General features: G+C 43.5%; 2 protein-coding genes across 2 annotated transcripts; one reads left to right on the forward strand and one right to left on the reverse strand.

The window, feature by feature from the left end:
- The first annotated feature begins 6,939 nt into the window (after positions 1–6,939).
- LOC148208273 (uncharacterized) lies at positions 6,940–11,508 on the forward strand. The gene is made up of 8 exons (XM_088120167.1): positions 6,940–7,209; positions 7,291–7,364; positions 8,042–8,105; positions 8,841–9,518; positions 9,623–9,832; positions 10,058–10,474; positions 10,582–10,721; positions 10,827–11,508. Exons 1-8 carry the CDS (start codon positions 6,940–6,942, stop codon positions 11,506–11,508), a joined length of 2,535 nt encoding a protein of 844 aa, XP_087976293.1.
- Positions 11,509–22,255: 10,747 nt separating this feature from the next.
- LOC111025477 (uncharacterized) lies at positions 22,256–22,846 on the reverse strand. The gene has a single exon (XM_088120168.1). It carries the CDS (start codon positions 22,844–22,846, stop codon positions 22,256–22,258), a length of 591 nt encoding a protein of 196 aa, XP_087976294.1.
- Between the last annotated feature and the right edge of the window lie 480 nt (positions 22,847–23,326).

The raw sequence follows: 23,326 nt of genomic DNA on the forward strand, positions 1-23,326 counted from the left end.
AGCCTTTCGGCGGGGCTCGCGATGCCAAGGCCCTCGAGAACTTCATCTTTGACGTCGAACAGTACTTTCGAGCTACGAGTACCACGATGGAAGAAGCCAAGATCACTTTGGCAACCATGCATCTAGCTGAAGATGCAAAGCTTTGGTGGAGGTCCAAATATATGGACATCCAAGAGGGACCATGCACTATAAACACATGGGACGAGTTGAAGAAAGCCCTTAGGGCGCAGTTTTTTCTGGAAAATGTTGAAATTCTAGCGAGATGTAAACTGCGAGAGTTGCGACACACTGGGTATATCAGAGACTACGTAAAACAGTTTGCTGGACTGATGTTGGACATACGAGACATGTCAGAGAAAGACAAAGTCTTCTACTTCGTGGAAGGCTTGAAACCATGGCCCAAGTCCAAATTGTACGACCAAGGGGTTCAAAACCTCGGCTCTGCTTATGCTGCGGCTGAACGCCTGTTTGATCTTGGTAATGAGCAGTCTCAGGATTACAGAAGGAACCAACCCTCATCGAGTAGTGGGAACAAAACCACCAGAACAAGCTCCCCCAAAAGTGGGGGAGGAGACAGGAATGGAGGGACGGATTGCAGACCCTATCAGAGGAGTGGAACCAACTGGCGCGGGGCAAACCAACAGAACAACTTCAGTCGAGGGCCCCTCGTTTGCTTTCTGTGTAAAGGGGCTCATCGCGTAAGCGACTGTCCACACCTAGCTGCCTTAAAGGCACTCAAAGCTACCATAGCCAATGGCCTTGAGGTCGAGACAGAAACCACTGAGATAGATGTACCAACCGAAGAGCCCACTGATAACCCCCGCATGGGGGCACTGAAATTCCTGTCGGCTCTCCAGAAGAAGGTGGGAGATGCAAAAGAACCACTAGAGAGAGGACTCATGTATGTGGACATGTTGGTTCACGATAAGGCTGCCAAGAGTACTATGGTGGATTCTGAAGCCACACACAACTTCATGACTGAGACCGAGGCTCGCCGTCTGAATCTACAATGGGATAAAGATCTAGGAAAGATGAAAGCAGTTAACTCCGCGGCTCTCCCCATCGTAGGGATAGCAAAAATGGTCCAACTGAAGATCGGGACATGGAGCGGCAAAGTGGATTTTGTAATTGTTAGAATGGATGACTTCGACGTCGTGCTCGGAATGGAATTCCTTCTAGAGCACAAAGTCACCCCCATGCCCCTAGCGAAGTGTCTAGTTGTTACTGGGTCCGATCCCACCGTTGTTTCGACGAGCATAAAACAACCAAGTGTCGCTACCTTGAGTTGTATCTTGTATTGCCGCTAATTTATTCTCTTTCATTCAAGCATACAACTAGCTTTCTAAAATGTCTTCAAATGCTTTCCAAACATTTTTTTATCTAAACCCGTTTTCCAAAACCGTTTTCTCGAGAACGGGGGTGGAGGTTGCGATATATAGCCGTGGTGCCGCCGACTATCCAATTTTCGTTGGCTGACTTGCTCGTGGGCTAGAGCAAGTGCCGCACAATCGCTTTGTGAGTCCTTTGAAAGGTGCGATTGTGACACGCAGCTCGCGCCCAATGGTTGGGGCATCCTTCTCGGTTGTTGGATGCTATGGTGGCAGCTCGGGTAGATACCTTAGGCACTGACTACCTTTCCCCAAGTCAGTTTCTTTCCTTTTACACTATCAAGAACCTTCCAAGGAAACCAGGTCGGTTCTACCTCACAACTCGACAAGGTCTCGGGAAATTAGTCAGATGACTTTTTTCCATCAAACATTGGCAGGAGGACTGGTTCTACGTGTACGGTGATTGGCTGGCTAGGGGTCGTGAGGGCGAGCTGAGTTGGCGGGTCCCCCGCCAATTCAGCAACTTAGGTAATGCCCCATTCGCCTCAGTCATTCTAGGTTTCCTGGTCTTACCTCGTTTCGTAACCTTTGCTTTTTTGCTGTGCAGTTCTGCCTAAACCTGTCCCATGACTTGATGAGCTCACTCGTGAGTACTTAGTGAGGATCTCCAAAATCTACCGAGCCGTTCGGCACTATCTGGCTCTCATCGCCGACGACAATTTGTATGACTGCGGCTTGCACATTCTCGAGTGGGTGAGCCGGAAGAGGTGGAAGAGTTCGAGGAGTTCGTACCGGAGGAGGTTCCTGAGGAGCTCGTTCTAAATGAAGCTGTGTTCTAACCCACGCATACCAAGCCCCTTCAGATCTCTTGCGCCCCTCCTCTCTCCCATCTCTAAAGGTAGGTTGTCTTTGACCTTAGCTTCGTTAAATCCTCCTTTGTCGTTATTTGATCGTGCAGTGTTGCCACAGATATGCTGCCCGCATTTCTCCTTGGCTGAAAAAGGAGGGTTATCGAGCTGGGTAGTTACTCGACACCCATCGAGGTTCCTGACGAAGAGGCTCCCATGGGATATGTCCTCGTCACTCCTCGCTCTAACCCCATCGAGGTGGCCCCTCTCCAGACAGTTCACATGACCCCCTTGAGATGAAGAAGAAGGAAAAAAAACTCACTAGGGGTCGAGCCCAAGCTTGCGGGCTGTCGAGGGGGCTGAGAAGGTCGGCCCCTCTGCGGTGCTGACTCTGGCAGGTCATAGCTGTGTGAAAGATCGACGAAGTAAGGGGCTGCGACTCAGGTTCTGGAGCTACCCCACCTCCAGTAGTACTAACGCCCTGTCACGGAGGATTAACTTGGAGAGCTTGAACCGAGCTCTGGGACACCTCAGCTCGCCTATTGGGACAGTTAGGGAGACCCTCCAGCTGGCCATCAACCATTCCTCTGAGGTATTCCTCTGGAGCCCTTCCCCTGTACCTTTGTATTTCTATGTTGTAGTTATTATTCCTTACCCTTGCTTTTTCAGGTGCATGCCCTCATGTGAAGGTCGGTGGCTTTCATGGCTGTTGAGCTCCTCGGCCCCAAGCAGTGGGTTAATAAAGAGACTGCCGCCCACGCTAAAACTACCGAGGAAGCCAACCTTGCTAAGGTCGAGCTGGAGGATGCGAGAGCTAAGCTCCTTGAGGTGACCTCCAAGGTGCCTGGAGGCAGGCAGTGAGGAGTTGTAGGGGGAGGTGAGCTCACTCCAAGCCCAACTGAGGTCGGGAACCTGAAGAAGGAGGCTGGGGGCCTTCAGGCTGAAGTGGAGGCTCTATTGCGAGCTGAGGTCGCTTATTCTATTGCATTTATGTTGTTTTTCCCTTTTGTTAATGTATTAAAGTCTGAGGCCTTCTCCTCGGTATTATGAATGAAATCTCGACAGTTTGTTTTTTATCTCGTGTCTTGTCCTTTTTTTAGCGACTTATCACTCTGGCAGTTCACGCTTTTGTACCATGCACATATTTGGCCCATTTAAATGTAGCTCGGTTTGTCGATAAAAAGGTGATAACTCTCCAAAAGATAGTTATTCTGGTGATTATTTGGGTGAAAATGTGCATTAAAATGTCAAAGTATGTAAATTTTAGGTCATAATTAGCATGACTATTGTTCAATTGCAAATTCTTAGCTAAATGTCCATAGCCTTGAGAACTTTGGCCCAAAATAGCATAAACTTTCGTATTTGTGGTTCATTTGCACAGGTTTTTAAAGAAGAGCTAGGGAGTGCTGAACCAGAGCAGAGAAGTTAAGGCATTTTCAAGAAAGAGCATATAAATGCTGGAGCATTGCAATGCCAGAACATGAGTGTCCGTACAGTTAATTCAAGAACAAGAGATTCACTTATGTCTGTACAATCTCTATTCGGGTGCCCTAAAAATGAGATCCGATATTTAAAGGGTATGTTGCCCTAGCTGACAGACACGCAGATCCCAAGAGAGACAAAAATTGAGAGATGAAAAGACAAGGGAACGAAATATACCCATTTTCGGGAGGAGAGCTGACGCCAGAAAGGGGAAGCTCGCCTGTTGGAACGAGCTGACTGCTTCTTCTTCTTTGTTATTTAACTATTTTCTGCTATGTGTTGTATTTCTTCTTCTTCCATTTTGTTTTCTTTACCCATTATGAGCTAAACCCCATTTTGGGGGAGATTTACATGTTGTAACTGATTTGAGACCGAACCTCTAGCTGCTACATTTATTTTTAAGCAAATCTGATTTCATTTCTTAATCTTCGCGTTACTGTTCGCCGCTCTTTCGTGTACGCTAACTTCTGTATTGACTCGGAAGGGCTTGTGGGTGCTGATTTGTTTTTCTTCTAATTAGCGCTTTTCTATAGCTATAGGGATACTCAGGAATGGAGTTCCCTAATCATGCCTATAGCTTGGGTTTATTGCTTGGGTATTTAGCAACGAAAGTTGTACATACTCATGTTTGGAGTGTCTCGGAAGGGAACCGAGTCGAGCTAGGGACTAATAAATGTTAGCTACGCTAGAGGGTATGTTGATAACTTGTGACAGTATGCTGAATCTCCCCCGCCTTTTTCATATATGTTATCCCCCCATTATCGCTTTCTGTGCTACTGCTTTCTCGTGTTGACAGCTTCAATACTATCGTCCCTTGCAAGCTTCTGTCGTCTTGTTATTACTTTGCTTTTCTGTCGTCTTGTTATTACTTTACTTTATTTCTCCTAGATAATATACATACTCAAACCCTGTACAGTTTTATTTGTTGGTATATGTTTTTATCGTTAAAATACAACCAAAAATCCGTGTGGATACGACCTCGTTGAAGGGATCGAATCCCAAGCATAAGCGGTTGATCGCTTGCCATTCAATTCGATTTTAGAAATGGAACGATATCAGTTTTCATAAAACTAGAACCGTTCTATTTAAGTGTAGAGGTTAAGCCTCTTGGGAAAGAAAAGAACTTACATTTGAAGACCATTGGAAAAAGTTCTTCCCCGAGCACAGATCTTGTGATAGCACGAACTGTCGTTCTCGTATGCGTGATTGAACACCACCACTTAGTAACCTTGCTATCCTCAAGGATTAAGAACCGGATTGTGGGATCTAAGTTCTTGGAGAGAAAAACTCAAGGAATTAAATTTGAGATCTTAAGAGAGTGATCTAGTTTTTGATCAGATCGTTAACCAAAAAAGAGGGAAAATCCGTGTGTTTTGTAAAGGATGAGGGAGGAGGGAAAGGGGAAGAAACTTTCCACTCTCCACCTCACCATTTTCCTAGCAAAATTGCTCGGGGGTGGTGAGTTTGTTAATTATGGTAATTACCATAATTAACAAATATATATATATATATATATATATTAATTAATTTATATTTAATTTAATTAATTAATTAAATAAATAAACATAATTTAATTAAATCACATTTAATTAAATTAATTAATATTTGAATCATTTTCAAATATACATATCCCTCGTAACCTATAGTATTCAATATGAATCCAATTCACATTAAATTTAACCTATAGCTATAATATGAATCTAATTCAAATTAAACTTTAACCTATAGTTTTAATATTAATCCAATTCATATTATTCTATCATAATATATAGTTTTGTAATCCATCATCATACATCATATTAAATTGTGTCATACACAATTAACTCAAATTCCTTGTAATTAAATTTGAACAATTCAAATTCTTTCCAAGACTTAATGTTCTTAATTACCCTTTACGAGCTAGCAATGAGACCTAATGGACCTATAGATCAGAAGCTCCAAGGTTACGAGATTAATTGGTTAAACTCATTAACCACTTTAATCAACATACGTTAACTATAGGTTACTCCACTAAAAACCCGCAGCTGAACTCTTCTCACTATAAAGTATTTCTGTGTCTACGGATATTGACCATTGACGATGAGTCAATCCTTCACGAGTATTCGTAACCACAGATGGGTCAAATTACCATTTTACCCCTGTGTTACATCTTATACCTTAAGTAGCGCTGATCCTCTAATGAACAATCTGGTTAAGGTTTGACCAATAACTGGAAGTCTCTCTTGGGTCAGTGAGAGGGTGGGGCCCCTTGTTCAAGTCCCGGAGTCAGCACTAAAGAGAACACTCATCTACTCCCCTAAAGTCGGGGAGGAGTGAATTTCATCTTGTGAAGTTATGTTCCCAACTCCCCACTCCGTCTCGTCCCCAAAATGGTAGGATTTTTGAGTCGGTGACTCAAGCCACTCTCACCCATACATATCAAAAGACAAGTCCTCACGGGCAGGAGTCCATAACTCACTCAGGATTGTGAATGAGTTGCCTGGTCATCCTATGAAATAACAATCTGTTAATCAGTGGTGTTACATCTAAAGATTGGCTATTTCGCGGTCCGATCTTATACAAACTCATTGTATAGGATACCCCCACTCGCATGTCTCCACATGAATAACTTGGATCGGGTCGTCTATAACATTTACAAAGTGGGCCGTATCCATAGTGTTGCCAGGATAAGGTACCCAACCTTATCCATATACTATAGACCCTTTAGGTTATTCTTGGGACATTATCCACTTGTATATCAAGGGTATACGAAATATATACCCAGTATATTAGGGGTATATCAAATATATACTCAGTATATCAAATATATACCCAATATATATACTGTCCCGATTACATGATAATAACCTTGGATGTTTATTTTATTGGATTTTGGACAATGCAATGCTATGAATTCAACAAAATGATTGAATAAAACTTTATCGAATATAAATTTGTTTTTACACAAATACAAACTATGAGTTTAGGACAACACACCCAACACTCGTTACGTGTTACAACCGACGAATCGTGTATACTTGCACGTGTTGTCAACACAATTGTGTAGACATAACAGGTTTTTGGCGCCGTTGTCGGGGATTTTTGCGATTTTATTTTAACATTGATATTTGTCAATACGGTGCTAAAGTGATTTTTCTTGTTTTTACATTTGTATTTTGCTATGTGTTTTTGCGAGGTGCATGAACAACTACGAAGGATTAGAATATATTATTGACCACGAAATAGAGCGTACCTTCCGCAGAAATATACGAGAGTAGAGGCGACAACAAGCGGCACCCAAAATGGACAGAATGAATCTGCCAGTTCAGCCCAATGCGCCTATAAGACCCATTGTGAGGATAGAGGAAATAGTAGATGAGGTTCCTGTCGCTGCTAACCCTGATGTAGTAGTGCCCACTCTCAACGATGTACACTTAGCAGACGACATCGATAGGGAAATCCGAGCATATGCAGCTCTGGCATTTTACAATTTCAACCCTGTTGTCACGGAGCCAGAAATTGAAGCTTCCAAATTTGAGTTGAAACCAGTGATGTTTCAGATGCTCGAGACAGTGGGTCAATTTCATGGACATGTTACGGAGGACCCGCATTAACATCTGAAATTCTTTATGGGAGTTTGCAATTCATTCAAGGACGATGGATTGAGCAAAGAAGTGCTAAGGCTTAAGCTATTTCCGTATTCAATTAGAGATGAAGCCAGAACATGGTTGTAGTCCCTTCCTTCGGAGTCTATTACAAGATTGGATGACTTGGCTGAGAAGTTTTTGATGAATAATTCCCACCCAGCAAAAATGCTAAGTACCACAGTGAGATCAATAATTTTCAGTAATTTGCTAGAGAATCAGTTAGTGAATCCTGGGAGCGTTTCAAGCGATTGTTGCAGAGATGTCCGCACCATGGGATCCCAAGATGTATCCAGATAAAGACATATTATAAAGGTCTGGATGATGCCACACGCTTAGTAATTGATGCCTCCGTAAATGAGGCTTTGCTAGCAAAACTCTATGCTGAAGCATTAAATATTTTAGAAAGAATATCATCAAACAATCACTCATGGTCTGATCCTAGAGCTGTTCAAGGAAAATCAAGTAAGGGGCTAGTTGAGTCTGGATCATAAACTACATTGAATTTAAAGATTGAGAATCGGACAAACTTGGTAATGAGGAGTATAACGCAGCAAAGTTCTGCTAGAGCATCAGCTGGTAAGGCTAATGTCAATCAAATTCAAGGGATTTCTTGTTCTTTCTGCGAGGGAGACCACCATTATAACAACTGCCCTGGAAAACTTAAGTTAGTTTATTACTTAGGGAACCCGCAGAATAGTAGAAACAATCCGAATTCGAACACTTACAATCCTGGCTAGAGGAATCACCCCAATTTTAGTTGGAGCGGCAATCAAGGAGGACACAATGCTGGAACATCCAATGCTCCAGCATTTCAGCATAAGGTAAGTTATCCTCCTGGTTTTGTGAATCAAAGACAGATGGTAGCATAAAGGCAATTAGAAGGATCATTTGCATCATTGGAAAAGCTTATGAAGCAATACATGGCCAATAATAACGTCACTGTGCAAAGCCAGGATGCATCATTAAGGAACCTAGAGTTGCAAGTAGGCTAGTTAGCTACGGGTTTGAAAAGCAGACTGGTTGGAGCATTGCCTAGCGATATAGAAGTGCCACAGAGAGACGGTAGGGAACAATGCAAGGCCCTTACTTTGCGAAGTGGAAAAGCATTACCTCCGGTACACCCAAATGCTCCAGCATCAATCAAGGGACCTACTCAAGTTGACTAAGGAAAAACTCAGTCAGAACATGACAATGAGCCAGCAGAAGTAGTTGTATTTACTCCACCAGAGCAAATAGCTAAAGAAGGCTGAGCAAAACATAGTGCCTGAGCAAAGAAGGCTGGCAGAGCATGAAAATGCCCCAGCAGAATACAAACCAGTGCCACCATATCCTAAACGGTTATAGAAGAAAGAGAAGAATGTTCAATTCAAGAAGTTTTTAGATGTCTTGAAGCAACTGCACGTGAACATACCGTTAGTGGAAGCTCTAGAGCAAATGCCAAATTATGTGAGGTTCGTGAAAGAGATACTCACAAAGAAGAGAACGCTGGGAGAGTATGAGACTGTAGCAATGCAAAAGCTTGCAATACCATACTCACAAGTAAAATTCATACAAAGACGAAAGATCCTGGGAGTTTTACCATACCAGTTTCAATTGGAGGACAACAGATAAGACTTGCCTTATGTGATCTGGGCGCCAGCATCAATCTCATGCGGTTATCAAACTACAGAAAATTGGGCATTGGAGAAGCAAGGCCCACAATAGTGACATTGCAGCTGGGGGATCGATCCATTACGCATCTAGAGGGAAAAATTGAAGATGTTTTGGTACAAGTAGATAAATTTATTTTCCTTGTTGACTTCATTATTTTGGATTATGATGCAGATAAGAAGGTTCCTATTATTCTTGGAAGACCATTCCTTGCAACTGGGAGAGCTTTGGTAGATTTCCACAAAGGAGAGCTGACAATGCGTGTGCAGGATCAAGAAGTGAAATTCTCAGTGCATGACTCTATGAAATTTCCTGCTGAATCAGAAGAGTGCTCGGTATTAAAGATATTGGATGAAGCATTCATGGAGGAGTTAGAAACAGAAGCTATGCTGGAGCATATAGAAGTAGTTAACGCTGAAAGTCTTGCCGACGCATTTGAAGAGGAACTAGAAGATGTCCAGTCAAAATGCATGAATGCCAATGAAGGATTTGTGAAGAGAATGTATGAGTCCTTAGACCATACAAACCCGGAGCTTAGATTACTTAAGCCATCTATTGAAGAGCCGCCAGTACTGGAGCTTAAGGTATTGTCGCAGCATCTGAAATATGCTTACCTTAGACATTGCCAATCATCATAGCAGCGAACTTACCCTTGGAAAAGGAGCAAATGCTGTTGAGTGTACTCAAGGCACATCAGAGAGCAATTGGATGGACTATTGCTGATATCAAAGGGATAAACCCCAGCTTTTGTATGCATAAGATTGTGCTAGAGGAGAACTGCAAGAACTCTATAGAGCCCCAGCGTAGACTTAATTTGGCTATGAAGGAGGTTGTAAAGAAAGACATTATCAGGTGGTTAGATGCAGGAATCATATACCTAATTTCAGATAGCAAATGGGTAAGTCCAGTGCAATGTGTTCCTAAGAAATGAGGCATGACTGTAGTGGAGAACGCGAAGAATGAGCTGATACCCATGAGGACAATATATGGATGGCGTAACCGCAAGCTGAACAAAGCCACAAAGAATGACCACTTTCTTCTCCCCTTCATTGACCAAATGCTGGACAGGCTGGTAGGTCAAGAGTATTACTGCTTTTTAGACTGCTACAATGGTTATAATCAGATTACAATTGCTCCTCAAGATCAGCAGAAGACGACTTTTACATATCCCTATGGAACATTTGCTTTCAGAAGGATGCCCTTCGGGCTTTGTAATGCTCGAGCAACGTTCCAAAGGTGTATGATGGCTATCTTTTCTGACTTGGTAGAATCAGTGGTAGAGGTGTTTATGGACGACTTTTCGGTGTTTGGAAGGTCATTTGCAGAATGTTTGGACAACCTGAAGAAGGTGTTGCAAAGATGTGAAGAAAGAAACTTAGTCCTGAATTGGGAAAAGTGTCTCTTCATGGTGGAAGAAGGAATTATGCTAGGGCACAGAGTCTATAGCAAGGGCATAGAAGTGGAAAAAGCAAAGATTGAGGCTATTGAGAAATTACCCCCACCCATGAATGACAAGGGCATTCACAGTTTCCTGTGGCATGCTGGTTTTTATCGTAGATTTATTAAAGAGTTTTCAAAAATCTCTAAACCTCTCTATCTTTGCTTGAGATTGATAAAGAATTTAACTTCACATTTGAATGTTTGCAGGTTTTCAATACGCTGAAGAATGCTCTCACCCATGCTCTAATAATAACAGCTCCAGATTGGAACCAGCCCTTTGAACTAATGTTCGATGGCAGTGACTATGCTGTGGGAACAGTTCTTGCTCAGCGCAGAGGGAAGCTGCTGCATCCGATATATTACGCCAGCAAAACTTTGATCGAGGCATAGATTAATTACACCACAATAGAGAAATAGCTTTTAGTAGTGGTGTTTGCATTTGAAAAATTTAGAGCATATCTAGTAGGGTCAAAGGTGATTGTTTACACGGACCATGCTGCTCTGAAGTATTTACTGACAAAGAAGGATGCTAAACCAAGGCTCATCCGCTGGATTTTACTACTGCAAGAATTCGATATAGAGATCAAGGACAGGAAGGGAACAAAAAATTTGGTTGCTGACCACTTATCTAGGTTGCTTACTCTAGAATGCTCAAAGCATGAGACAGAAATTAGAAGGACCTTCCTAGATGAGCAAGTGTTGGCTATTGGAGTTCTGAATGAAGATGAGGAACCATGGTTTGCAGATCTAGCCAACTATATTGCTAGTGGAATTCTGCCAGCGGACAAGAACAAGCAACAACTGAATAGGTTTTTGTATGAGAGTAAGTTTTACTTGTGGGATGACCCATATCTCTATAGGATTGGCCAAGATAAAGTGATCAGAAGATGCATCGCCAATGCTGAAGCACGACAGGTGCTAGCTAAATGTCATTCGGCACCATACGGTGGCCACTTTAGAGGGCAGCGCACAGCAGCAAAAGTTTTCCAGAGCGGATACTTTTGGCCCACCATTTTTAAGGATGTATATGAGCTAGTGCAACATTGCAATGAATGCCAAAGAGTTGGAAATATTTCCAAGAGGTCAGAGATGCCTCTCACAAACATCTTAGAGGTGGAGCTTTTTGATGTATGAGGCATGGACTTCATGAGACCATTTCCTCCATCTAATGGAAACCTTTTCGTTTTATTAGCGATCAATTATGTATCAAAATGGGTCGAGGCAGTGGCATGCGCCAACAGTGATGTCAAAGTGGTAGCAAAGTTTCTCCACAAGCAAATATTCTCGAGATTTGGTACACCCAGAGCTTTGATTAGTGACCAAGGCTCCTACTTCATCAACAAAGCTATAACATCTCTCCTTGCCAAGTATAACATCAGATACAAAGTATCCACAACTTATCACCCCTAGTCAAATAGGCAAGTTGAGATATCTAATAGAGAGATCAAGAGCATATTGGAAAAAATGGTTAGCATAAATCGAAGAGATTGGGCGATGAAGTTGGACTACACGTTGTGGGCTTATCGCACAACATTCAAGACACCTCTGGGCACATCTCCATACAAATTAGTTTTTGGAAAACCTTGCCATCTTCCATTGAAGCTGGAGCGTCAGGGCAGGTGAGAGCGTCAGGGCTTGGCAGACATGCAAAAAAGTTCTTGAATGTTCTTGAAAAAGAACAAGGTAGGTGAGAGCGTCAGGGCTTGGAAGTCGTAACCTTTTGGGCTGTGAAAAAGTTAAATTTGGATTATGCTGCAGCAGGAGATGTTCGTCGCTTACAATTGCTAGAGCTTGAAGAATTACGCAGAGACGCTTACGAAAATGCCAAGTATATAAGGAAAAGACAAAGCGATGACACGATGCAAAAATCAATCCTAGGAAGTTTGAGAAAGGATAGCAACTGTTGCTTTTCAACTCAAGACTCAAACTTTTCCCAGGGAAGCTCAAATCGAGATGGTTAGGTCCAGTTTTAGTTTCACATGTATTCCCACATGGAGCAGGGAAGGTACAAGAAATGGATTCAGGAAGAGAATTTACCATGAACGGGCAGAGGCTAAAGCATTTCTTTGACGAGAGCGTGGTGAGAGATGCTGGAGCTCACCACTTGGTCACGGACTAAGGAACCAACAACGGAATAAAGAGAGCAGGATTTGATGATTAATTATTTTATTGCTGCAGTTTTAAATTTAGAAATTTAGATGTTTAATTGTTTTATCTGACATTTTGAATTTAAATCGGCTTTCATTTTTGTTTTTAGGGGGGAAATAATTAAAAATCAGGTTGAGTGGATAACTTTCAAAAAGGGCATGCAGTGATGACGCCATGATGCATCTGACACGAAAGAACAAGGTAGGTGAGAGCGTCAGGGCTTGGCAGACATGCAAAAAAGGTATTTATAGCAAATTTCGACTTCCAAGGAGAGAGGTAAGTAAAACTTTCAATTTTTGGGAATAAAGCATAATTGCTAGAGATTTGAGGGGATATTATTTTTAATTTTGAGGGGAAATTTTATTTCCATTAATTGGAAGAAAATCATGAGAGATATTTTCTTTAATGAGCCACAACAACTTTATGTTTTCCTTTAAGACCCACGTTTCCCTCATTCTTCTCTCCGTACTCTGCACCATAACCGTACCACCCCCTTCTCCTTTTAAATTCCCAAAACCCTCATCTTCTTCTCAAAACCCTAATCCACAATGTCTTGAATCAAATACAAGGCGAATAGGAAGAGAGCACTGAAGTTGGAACTCTCAGCAAGTTCTGGGTCGAGCGGCAACTTCAAGGAGGCCGTTGAAACCATTCCGTCGGAAACCTCTAATGAGCAGAGTCTTGCCCAGCAAAGCCCCATCAGCTCGGAGAACACTCCGGCTGACTTTGAGCTTCCACCGCCGCCTCCTCCAGTTGACAGTCGTCAGGTAAACGCCCCTGACCCTACTGCCTCCTCCTCTCAGACCCAACCTGACAAGACTTTACCTGCTGGTGAAAACCCAGAAAAGCTCACCGCTCCTCCACCTCTCACTGAAAATCCTCCCGCCATTACTGACAATCCGCCCCCTTTACCCACCCTTCCACAGACTCCACAACCCACGACCACACCTCCTTCAACTTCCACCATCCCTCTCCCCATCCTTGTAGAAGAAATTCATCCTCCTGTCTCCTCCAAATCCACAACGATTAATGGATCGATCTCGCGAACTCGAAAAAGCAAGCGGCAAGCACAATTTGTCCCAAGCCTCAGCCCAGCTAAGAAGAAGAAAACACCAAAAGTGCCTCCACCGCCTCATATCAAAACAAAAGCCACAAAATCCGCTTCCGCATCTGAAGCGACGTGTCGCAGTCGGATGGTCTCTATTTCCCAGATTCCTCCAACCCGAGCTCCTCCAAGCGCATCACGGTGGTCCCTGCTGGCCAGGTGGCATTCCAGAAGTTCGTTGATCCGGAGGCGAGGGTGAGCTACAGAACGATAAAGAACAGGGACTTGTACCTGGAAAAAAGTTTTTTGGAGGCGGAGATGCCCCAATTTCTGAAGGATGGAGCCACGCGATTAAAGTGGGAGCATTTCTGTGCTCCTCTTATGTCGGTTTTGCCAACGCTTGTGAGGAAATTATATGCCAACTTTGACCTTGATAGAGTGGGACACTGTTAGGGTTGACTTTTTATTGCAGAAACATGTGTCGGTAGCCCTATTTGACCACATTTTTAACCCATTTCCCATTATTATTTGCCAAAAAGGACCACATATTCTTAAAGTAGAACATACCTAGATTATTTTTGCATAAAAGTCAAACTATGGTACTTTAGGAAAAATATGAGATAAATGCGGTCAAAGTTGGAAGAAAATAACAGAATTCTGTTTTTGTAGAAGTGCGTCCGACGCATTTTTGGAGGCAATTTGTGAAAACACACGTTTTGATTAATGAAGGGCAAGGAGGACATTTCCCACATGTTCAAAACCGTGAGTCCAAGTCCAAGTGAGGTGGTTAGGTGAATCTAAATCCTTTTCCACCTAAAATGGAGGGGAGTTTCGACCAACCTATGGTGCTATAAAAGGAAGCCATCCATCCCTCAGAAAATCATCTCTTCCAAGCTTCATTTCATCTTCTTTTAGATGCTCTCTAGTTGTAGAACACGTTTTTAGGGTTTATGTTCTATGTTCTAGTTGTTCATTTCTTCGTTTTTCACGCTTTTACCTTTCGTATTGATTTTAATTTGAGTTCTTACTTCCGTTCTTTGTTCATTCTATTCTTTTAAAGTTTTTTAGCGAGTTTCAACTCCTCTCACGCTCGAGAGAGAAGAGGGTCAAGCTAGAACTCCTTATACGGCTTATTTATTCATTTAAATTCAATGAAAAATACTTTCTTTATGCTTTCATGCATTTACTTTCATTTAATTATGTTTTAAATTAGTTATCAACCTCCTTGTGGAATGCCTTAGTGAAATGATATGATTTTCAACACGCTCGGGATTTTTGCCAGATTGCGCCTATCACTTTTTTTTGGTTGGATTCTAAAAACTTCTCTTTATGTCTTTTTTTCCATTCGACTAGTGGCAACACCTAAGCCCAACCTTGAGAAAGGTAAGTTAGGTAAAATAATAGGAAACCAATATGGGCTGTGACTTAGGAATAAGCATAAAACATTGTCGTAGGCATAGGCCCTCTAACCCATAATGCAAATGAGTTGGTAGATATTCTCTAGGATTGTAATCACACATAAGAATATGATTGTAGGTCACCCTAGCCTCTGCAACAACCAAAAGCGGTAGTGAAAGAGTAGAACTCAAATCCCAAGAAAAGTCAGGAATTGCGCTTGGTGCATTTTCCCAACATAGTGTGTTTTCCATGTTTTGCATCAAAACCAAGGTAGGAGACAAGGAGGTTGAGTTTCATTAAATTGCTTGTTAGTTAAAACCCCAAACAACAACATTTCACCACTATGTTTCTCCCTAAATCAGAATTGCATATTTGAACCATTTCACTACATTACTTGATTTTGAAAAGCAACAAGTCCCTGAGGATTCGACCTTGGATTACTTCCGAGTATTACTTGTGACTTTGTGTGCTTGCACGAGTCTCTAATCTTTTTAAAGGTAGAGAAAGTCCCAACAAACAAACTACGGTGCAGGAGGTAGAAATTGAGTGGACGCCGGAGAGGACCAACAAGCTGCTTAAGTTGCCCAACAATCTAGAGGCTCAATTCAATGCGATGATCCAGCAGCCCTCTATGCGGGAGCTTGATAATGCCCTACATTTGGTAGGAATTGAGGGTGCGGTTTGGTAAGTGACAGACAAGGGTGCCTGATCGATGAAATCTGGTCAACTCACAGGGGAAGCTAGCGTTTGGCTGTACTTCGTCAAGAGCTGGGTCATGCCTACCACGCATGATTCGTCTGTTATGAATGACAGAGTCCTTCTATTGGCCTGCATTTTGCAAGGTCGCTCAGTGCAACGAAGAAAACCGACCGTCTGTTTTTCCCCAGCCTCATTAGCAAGCTCTGCCTTCGTAGAGATGTGCCCGTCTTAGATGATGAAGAGCCCATCAAGAACAAGTTGGTGATAGATAGGATTATGGTGGAAAGACTAATGAACTAGGACCCTACTGGCCATGGAGCTGTGCAGAATGTGGCCATCAATGAAATGATGGCCTAGCTCACCAAAATGCAAAAGCAGCTCTCATAAATGGAGGAGACCCAATCTGCATCTACTGAGAAGGCAAAAAAGAGAGATGCGAGTATCCTGGCAGCGCCGGAGCATTTTAGAGCAGTAGCCCCATCCCCATCCCTTGTGCCGGCCCGTCTGAGGGAATTGCTAGAGCAATCCGAAAGCTTTAAAGAGGAAGATCAGCCTATGAGCGACTCTTCAGAGGAAGAAGAAAGTGAAGAAGAAAGTTCTGCTTGACCGAAAAAGGAAGTCCCTGTCCTTTTGTCTTGACCAAAAAATTGACCCCCCCCCCCCACAATATTAAATGTAATAGTAGAAGTTTTTGAAAATTTTGTGTTCTCATCATCTGTCTGATGCTTCACTTTTTATAAATAGTCGTTATGTTAGAGCCTGCTAATGTATAGTATATCTGCTGATGCTGGAGCTTTTTAATGCTAGCTAGCTTTCTTTTGCCCCAGCATTTGGTCCATGCTTGCTCAACTATGCCCTGCATCCCTCTAGCAACACTGACCCCAAGTAACGCTTACCCTAGAGAAGAATTTCAAAGGCCACCTATCCAAAGCCACCCCTTATCTTTGTATAGTTGGCCTGGATTTCTCTTAGTTCCCCTTAGTTGTTAGCATTAGCCCTTCATATTCTTCAATATTTCCAACTAGCGAATTTCATTATAATTTACACTACATTTTCGCTTTAAGTTTGGGGGCGTGCTAGAGCATTGTAATGTAGATGTCCTTAGTCGCATCGAGAACAATGCAACCTTTTAAGTTTGGGGAAGTGAACCTTTAGTTCTTAAATCTTTAGTAACACTTGTATATAACCATGAATATTTTTAATCCTGTAATTCAGCCCATCTTTTTTCAAAAAAAAAGCTCGCAATAAAGGAAGGGCTAATAGCCCATATCTAGAGCATAAAAAGGCTACAGGATTAGGAAGGGCTAGTAGCCAATGGTTGAAGAAACCCAAGTTGGCAGTGCAAAGGTTAAAGGTTTAGGCTAGTGAAATGGAGCTTGAGAAAGGACTTTCTAGGAGAAGCTAAATTTGAGGTTGGGAAGTAGAAGGAAGTTAGGGTTGAGTAGAAATAGCATCTTCAAAAGTTTGTGCAAATCTAAGCTGCTCTCATTCCCTTGCTCCAGCTGATGTATTTTAGCAGAGCTCTTAAGCTTTAGCATAGTTGGCTAGACGTAGACGGTTGAGGAAGAAGATTAGATTGTTTGAAGTACAAATTTCCAATGCCTTTTTTATTTTATGAACTGAAATGCATGCTCTTGCTTGGGGACAAGCAAGATTTTAAGTTTGGGGGTGTGATAACTCTCCAAAAGAGAGTTATTCTGGTGATTATTTACGTGAAAATGTGCATTAAAATGTCAAAGTATGTTGGTTTTAGGTCATAATTAGCATGAATATTGTTCAATTGCAAATTCTTAGCTAAATATCCTTAGCCTTGAGAACTTTGGCAGAAAAATAGCATAAACTCTCGTATTTGTGGTTCATTTGCACAAGTTTTTAAAGAAGAACTAAGAAGAGAAGGAAGTGTTGAACTAGAGCATATAAATGCTGGAGCATTACAATGCCAGAGCATGAGTGTCTGTACAGTTAATTAAAAAACACGGGATTCACTTATTTCCGTACAATCTCTAGTCGGGTGCCCTAAAAATGGGACCCGATATTTAAAAGGTATGTTGCCCTAGCCGACAGACACGCAGATCCCAAAAGAGACAAAAACTAAGAGATGAAAAGACAAGGGAACGAAATATACCCATTTTCAGGAGGAGAGCTGACGCCAGAAAGGGGAAGCTCGCCTGCTGGAATGAGGTGACTACTTATTCTTCTATGTTATTTAGCTATTTTTCTGCTATGAGATGTATTTCTTCTTCTTCCATTTTGTTTTCTTTACCCATTATGAGTTAAACCCCATTTTAGAGGAGATTTACATGCTGTAACTAACTTGGGATCGAACTTCTAGCTACTACATTTATTTTTAAGCAAATCTGATTTCATTTCTTAATCTTCACGTTACTGTTGGCTGCTGTTTCGTGTATGCTAGCTTCTGTATTGACCCGGAAGGGCTTGTAGGTGTTGATTTGTTTTGCTTGTGATTAGCGCTTTTCTATAGCTATAGGGATACTCAGGAATGGGGTCCCCTAATCATGCCTATAGCTTGGCTTTATTGCTTGGGTATTTAGCAACGGGAGTTGTACTTACTCATGTTTGGGGTGTCTCGGAAGGGAACCGAGTCGAGCTGGGCACTAATAAATGTTAGCTACGATAGAGGGTATGTTGATAACTTGTGCTAGTATGCTGAATCTCCCTCGCCTTTTTCATATCTGTTATTCCCCCATTATCGCTTTCTACGCTACTGCTTTCTTGTGTTGACAGCTTCAATACTATCGTCCCTTGCAAGTTTATGTCGTCTTGTTATTACTTTACTTTATTTCTCCTAGATAATATACATACTCAAACCCTGTACATTTTTATTTGTTGGTATATGCTTTTATCGTTAAAATACAACAAAATATCTCTGTGGATACGCCCTCGTTACGTGCTACAACCGACGAATCTTGTATACTTTCACGTGTTGTCAACACAGTTGTGTGGACGCAACAAAAGGGAGTTACAATGAAATTCTTCACTATATGTACAATATTTCTAAGCAGTTTGCTCGCCCGTATTTAATGATAATATATCCGTAAGTGCTGCGCATTCCATGAGTGGGGTAATTGCTTCCCTTCCAGGTCGGTCAAGGCGTATGTCCCAGCTCGCTTTTCGTACTTCACATGGAATGGGCCTTCTCAGGTCGGCTCCAGGGCTCTACCTTTTTGTATAATTTTGTGTAGAATGAGGTCTCCAGGTCGGAAACGGCACAATTTTACCCTTGCATCATAATGTCGCTTTGCTCACCTCTGCTATTCAGCAAGCTCAAGCTGCGAGGTCTCCCTTCTCTTCTCAAGGAGGTCGAGGTTTAGGCAAAGCTTTTTGTTGTTAAACGGTGCGTTGAGGGCTTCGGTCTGAGTTGTCGGTAGACCGATCTCGATTGGCACTATGACTTCTGTGCCAAAAGCCAGGGCAAATGAGGTTTCCCCAATTGAGTTCCATGGTCGTCCTATACGACCACAACACGTCGGGCAACTCCTCAACCCATCGGCCTTTGCGGTCCTCCAGCCTTAACTTCAGACCACCCTTAAGGATCTTGTTGATAGCTTCAACCTGGCCATTGGCCTGCGGATGAGCTGGTAAGGAGCTAAAATGCTTTATCCCGAGCTGTTCACAAAACTTGTTGAACTTGGGGTTCTCGAACTGCTTTTCATTGTCAGTTATAATGGCGTGGGGTATGCCAAACCTGAAAATGAGACTAGTCCACACGAAGTTCGTGATTTTGGCCTCGGTTATAGTGGCTAACGACTCGGCCTCCACCCATTTAGTGAAGTAATCCACGACCACTACTGCAAATCTTGTTTGGCCTTTCCCTGCGGGAGAGGTCCAATGAGGTCAATCCCCCATTGAGTGAATGGCCAGGGGCTGAGATTAGCGTAAGGAGCTTGAGCGGCTGGTGCATAGCTGTAGCAAACCGTTGGCATCGATCACATCGTCGTGCGAACTCCATTGCATCTCGTCCCATGGTGGGCCAATAATAACCCTGCTTAATCAGCTTAGTGACAAGAGATTGGCCCCCTGCATGGTTACCGCAAACCCTTTCTTGGATCTCTCTCAAGGCGTAATTCGCCTCTTCTAGGTCCAGACACCTCAACAACAGAAGGGAGAACCCCCTCTTGTATAGCACATCACCTCGAAGAACGTACCCCACCGTCTTACACCGCATCATCTTGAGATCGACCTGTTCTGAGAGTTTCTCTCGGAGGAAGGCTTTTATATGGTCCATCCAGGTCAGTATCACAGTTTGGATATTCATTGCCTCTGTCTTGTGAACAGAGGGAGCCCCCAAAATTCGACTAGGACAGACCTGGGCTACTCGATTGGATAAGAGGATGCCAGCTTTGCCAAGGTGTCCACATTAGCATTTTCTGCACTCGGTACTCGTTCTATGGTGTACCCCTGAACTTGAGACAAACAGCCCGTGCACCTTTGGCAACGTATCTCTACATCCTGTTGTCTTCGGCTTGGTACTATTCGGTAATCTAGTTAACTACAAGCTGCGAGTTGCTCCTTATGTCTAAGTACGTGGCTCCCATGCCTTTAGCCACACTTAGGCCTTCTACCAGTGCTTCATACTTGGCCTCATTGTTGGAGGCAAGGAAGTTGAATCTTACTGCATACTCAAACCGATCTCCACTGGGTGCCTAAAGAAGGACTCTGGCCCCATTCGAGGAGCCATCGACATTGAGGACCCACCTGCTCGAACTCTCTTCCCCCGAGCTGGTAGTAGAGTGAGCTTAGCTATGAAGTCGGCCACGGCTTGACCCTTCAATGCAGCTCCTCGCTCGAACCTTATGTCGTACTCACTTAGCTCGAGAGCCCATTTCATGAGTCTCCCCGAGATTTCGGGCTTCTGGAAGACCTGTTTTAGGGGGAAGTTAGTGAGGACCTTCACCCTATGAGCTTGGAAGTAAGGTCGAAGACGTCGCACGGCCACAGTTAGTGCCAACGCTAACTTCTCCACCTGCAGATAACGAGTCTCAACGTTCGTCATGGACTTGCTCATGTAGTACACCAGGCTCTGCTGACCATCATCTTGCCTCACCAACGTTGAGCTTACTGCATTTGCGGACACTACTAGGTACAGTGTGAGCTCTTCACTAGGCAATGGTTTTAATAGCAGTGGTGCCAAGCTCAAGTAGCTATTGAGTTCGTTAAATGCCTCTTGACAGTCTGGGTTCATTCAAAGCGATCTTTCTTCCGTAGCACCTTGAAGAAACGCAAACACTTGTCCGTAGATTGTGATACAAATCGATTCAGTGCGGTTCTCGTTGAGGCACTAAAGCTGCTTTAAGTTCTAAGGTGGCTGCATATCTAATACAGCTTGGATTTTCTCGGGATTCGCTTCTATTCCCCTCTGGTTGACCATAAACCCTAAGAATTTGCCAAACGAGACTCCAAACACACACTTTTCTGGGTTGATCTTCATCTGGTACTTTCGGAGGACTTCGAACATCTCTATCAAGTCGGTGACACGAGAGGTCGTCTTCTTACTCTTTACGAGCATGTCATCTACATACACCTCCATGTTCCGACCTATCTAGTCTGTAAACATTTTCTTGACCATGTGCTGGTAAGTCGTTCCAGCGTTTTTTAGTTTGAAAGGCATCACTTTGTAGTAGTAGAGCCCATGTTCAGTGATGAATGAGGTGTGCTATTGGTCAAGGATGTGTATATTAATTTAATTATAGTATGAGTAGGCGTCCATGAAGCTGAGGAGCTCATTCCCTACCGTCGTATTGATCAGCTGATCGATCTTAGAGAGAGGGAAAAACTATCTTTTGGAAACGCCGTGTTTAAGTTAGCGAAGTCTACGAACATCTTCCATTTTCCATTTGGTTTTTTGACTAACACTACATTTGAGAGCCACGCAGGGTAATTAACTTCCTTGATATATTCAGCTTTCAAAAGTTTTTGGACTTCTCCTACAATAGCTGCAATTCTTTCAAAGTTTACAGGTCGTCTCTTTTGTTTTACAGGTCGTGCAGAGGGGTTTACATTTAAATGGTGTACCATGATGCCGGGATTGATTCCAGGCATGTCCTCGTGTGACCAAACGAACACGTTAGCGTTGCTTTTGAGGAACTGGATGAGCTCTTCCTTCTCGGTGGCCCCCAGCTTCTTGCCGATGCTTGTGCACTTCTATGGGCCAAGTAACGGGACGAGCTTCAAGTCTTCTGTAGGCTCCCCACAGCTCTGCTTGTCAAGTGACTTGTCTACCTAGAGCTCGGGGCCCCCACTGATGGCGTAGCAGGTGGGCTTGAGAAGCTACCACGTAGCATTCCCTCGAGGTCTTCTGCTCGCCCCTTATTGTCCCCACTCCCTTTGGAGTTGGTTACCTCATCGCTTGGTGTAGTGTGGACCGCACGACTTGTAAGTCGTGGGTGACAAGTCAACCAAATATGGCATTATACGTTGACTTGGCTTCAACAACCAAAAATTCTGTCATCCTTGAGATTTGATGGTCTCCTTCTCCTAGGGTTATCGGAAGGCTGGTGCACCCCTTAGGTCGGACTAGTTCTCCTGCAGAACCGACCAGCGAGATGGGGCCGGCCTGAGTTGGCCTCACTCCTATTCCAGAGCAAGGTAAGTAGAGAATGATAATATGTTAGTGGAGGCACCTCCGTCGATCAAAATCTGCCTGATCGTTACTTGGTCGATCTTAGCCTTGACGACCAGGGCGTTATTGTGCGGGGTGTACAGGCCCTTAATGCCTTCGTCTGAGAATGAGATCCGATAAGGGACGAGCTGCATGTAGCTCGCGCATACCTCATGGCGGGCTTCTCGCACCAGTGCCTTATGTTTGTTTCCTGATTGCCCCCCGCTCGGTCCTTTGAAGACCATGTTGATCACAGCAGGTCGGTCCGTGCATTTCGGGGAAGATCGCATCCTCTCTCTCTCTGTCTTTTCTTCTTTCGAACAGCCTGCCCTGTTCCCTCCGCCGTTAGGAGCTCGTCCCACATGCTTCTTGAAGTACCCTTTCTGAATGAGGCCCTCAATCTGCCTTTTCAGGTCATAGCAGTCGGAGATGTCATGGCTGTGGTCCTTGTGGAAATGATAGAACTTTGACTGGCTGCGCTTCTCAAGATCTCGGCCAATGGGATTGGGCTCGGTGAGCAAGTCTAGCTTCGAGTTTTTTATGTTGGCTGGAATTTCAGCCATTGGGACATTCAAAGGTGTAAAGCGATCATGCCTCTTAAGTCGTCCACGCTTCTGGTCCTGCTTCTGTCGAGGCTAGTGGTCGTACTACCGTTGATGTTGCGGCTACCTTCTAGAGCTGTCCCGACCCCTTCTTTCACGCGTAGGACTGGTTCTTGGAGGGTGCTCTCTCTATTGGATGAGCTCACTCGCCTGCATGAACTTCCTAGCTCGATCTATGCTGGCTTTGATAGTGAGCTTCGATTTCTTAGCGAACGACCACTTCAGCTACTCATGTCGAACTTTTTGTTATAGGACACTGTGATCTGTGCGACGAAGAACCTTCTCACGTAGTCTCTCAGGCTTTCCCCCGCCTTTTGCCTTATAGTGAGCAAATATTGGGCTGGGTGTTGAGTTTCCTACTGAGTTGCGAACTGGGCCACGAAGGCCTTGCGGAGCTGCTTCCAAGAGGAAATGGAGTGGGGCAAGAGCCATCGATACCAT

The sequence above is a fragment of the Momordica charantia genome, assembly GCF_013281855.1.
Source record: "Momordica charantia cultivar OHB3-1 chromosome 11 unlocalized genomic scaffold, Mcharantia_2.0 BLBB01000011.1, whole genome shotgun sequence".
NCBI lineage: Eukaryota > Viridiplantae > Streptophyta > Magnoliopsida > Cucurbitales > Cucurbitaceae > Momordica > Momordica charantia.